General features: G+C 44.0%; 1 protein-coding gene across 20 annotated transcripts in view; it reads right to left on the bottom strand.

Moving 5' to 3' along the window:
- SLO2 (slowpoke 2) overlaps positions 1 to 2500 on the bottom strand; it is a 585082-nt gene that overhangs the window by 434350 nt on the left and 148232 nt on the right. The window contains exon 1 of one of the 20 annotated variants that reach the window (XM_070134685.1): positions 521 to 1284. The exons of the other annotated variants lie outside the window; for them this stretch is intronic. Coding sequence (XP_069990786.1) covers positions 521 to 648 — 128 coding nt within the window. The 5' untranslated portion in view covers positions 649 to 1284. Of the gene's footprint in view, positions 1 to 520; positions 1285 to 2500 lie in introns of those variants that run through there. 20 annotated transcript variants of the gene reach the window in all.

Here is a 2500-nt window from a genome sequence, read left to right as displayed (position 1 = left end):
ACCTACCACCCCCCACCCCCCGCCCCCCCACCCACCGGTCTTTGATCGCGAAAACATCTTGACTCTCACACGTTCCTTTGAAGGAGAGAGTGAGTGTGACTCGGAGGACTTGGAAGCGAACATCGGCCACGTATTTTTATTTATCTATTTATTTATTTATTTATGATCATTGGTGAATGTATGTATAAAGGGATATTTTGGTTCTACATAAGTGCAGATACGCACGAACGCATATATGTATATATACTTATTCGTTCATTCAGACACATGCACACGTACACATACAAACAAACACACACATACGGTCACACATACCCAAATACGCACACGCACGCTCACATACGGTCACACACACACATACACGCACACGTACACTCACAAACAAACACACACATACGATCACACACACAAATACGTACACGCACACTCACATACGGTCACACACACACGCACACGTACATTCATTCACAAACAAACACACACATACGATCACACACACCCAAATACGCCTGTAACTGACCTGTCATTAGAGTCGAGCCGCACGCTGTGGAAGCTCGCGTGTGACCCCCATCCAGAGAGCGACGCCTTGACCCGAGGTCGGAGGTCACGGATGTCCCTGACCTCGATGATCTCGTCGTCGTCACTCATCTTGCCTGAGTCGCTTTCGGACTCTCTCGGACTCACCTCTGCCCCTCGGTTGACTCACACTTGACTCATTCTTGGTTCTCTTGCTTGGGGAATGCGTCACGAACTCGCCAGGTCACCTATGTGCTAAGGTCACCTGAGGGCATCAGAAGACCTCCTCGTTGGCCAAGATAAGGTCATGCTCTCCGGTCAGTCCCCGTAGCACACTCAAGGCGCTACTCTTTCGGTGTTAGGTCACAATTTCGACTCTAAATGAAAAATTCGTTTCCTCCCAGGTCATTTTCCTTCAGGTAAGCTCTATTTCGGTAGAACCAGAAACATCAGGTCATTGTGCTACGGACTGACCTTTAATATTGTTCATTTAGGGTCAGCAATCTTCCTGTTTAGGTTTTGTGGGAGAAGCACCAAACCGCGAACATGCACACGTTATAAATATTACTCGTCGGAAAGGTCTTGCACATTATTCACTTATTCATCTATTTATTCACATTTCTATTTATGTATTTACCTATCTATTTATTCATTAATTACTTTATTGTATCTTCACGGAGGTAGGCATTATGTCAAAGTCAACAAGTGGAACATTCATTTTTCTTTTCCATAGGTTAACAAACGCAATTTACTGTGCTCAGTCGACTTGGATATATTAAATCCACGTAACCAAAATTGCGGAACTAAATGGATAAAAATAAGTTAACACTAATGGTTGCAATTTATGTTAGCATCAATTTGCCCATTACAATAGTTTATTCTACACAAGTTCACACTTGCAATTACTTCACTCATTCTTTTTTCTTTTGTCTTTATATCTAAATACAAATTTCTCGTAAAAATAAACTATTTGTAACCCCCTGTCTTTACATCAATATTTTTTAAACATATGCTTTCAGAGTGAATAATTACTCCACGCAGATGTCTGCATCACATCCGGTTTTTAGCAGATCCAACCTGAGATGTGGTTTTCATCAAAGTTACGTTATGTTGCCCCCATGTGGTAATTCACACTTGGGCAACGTCAAGTAACCAGTCTCAATAACGATCGATTAAAAATAATTATATATTTTGATCAGGTAATTGAGGAAAGATGTTAATGAGAGTAATTCGTTATGACGGGTGTTCACGTTCTTCACACGAGAAACTGATAAGCAATAATCACGATCGGAATGGAAGACTTGCCCCCTTACCCTGACAAAACACAACGATAAAGACCACCACGCTATATCCCCCCCCTTAAAACCACCCCAAAAAAAATCCTTACACAGCCCATCACGATCGACAACCACCCCTCTTCCCCTCCACAACCAAACCCCGTCGACGAACACTTCCACTTTCCCCCTTTCTCCACGTTGTCGCCCTGCTCTCGTCCCCTCGCTCCTGCTCACGCCCACCACCGCTTCTCCGACCCGTTCTCCTCACTGTCCCACCCGGCACTGAGCTCAGGCCGCCCGCACGACCGCCCCTCTCTCTCGCGCGCGGTCGTCGATGCCGCCCACCGTTCGTATTAAGCGTTTTTCTCTCCCCCATTTTCCTTGTTCTTCTTATCGAGCGCCTGTATCTCCCCCTTCTTTTCGTTCTCGTGGTTCTCTCTGGTGATTTTGTTTCGTTTTTTTCTTTGGTCGTTTTGTTTCTCTTTTTACTCTTTTTAGCTTTTTATTTATAGTTTGTATTTTCTTAGGCTGGGAATATGACAAATGACAAAATATTTTGCGTGTCTGTCGGCCACTATTTCTTTGTTAAATTGAATTGTTTCCTTCTCTCTCTCTCTCTCTCTCTCTCTCTCTCTCTCTCTCTCTCTCTCTCTCTCTCTCTCTCTCTCTCTCTCTCTCTCTCTCTCTCTCTCTCTCTCTCTCTCTCT

The sequence above is a fragment of the Penaeus vannamei genome, chromosome 20 (genome assembly GCF_042767895.1).
Source record: "Penaeus vannamei isolate JL-2024 chromosome 20, ASM4276789v1, whole genome shotgun sequence".
Taxonomy (NCBI): Eukaryota; Metazoa; Arthropoda; class Malacostraca; order Decapoda; family Penaeidae; genus Penaeus; species Penaeus vannamei.
This window is presented reverse-complemented; position numbering and strand designations above follow the sequence as displayed.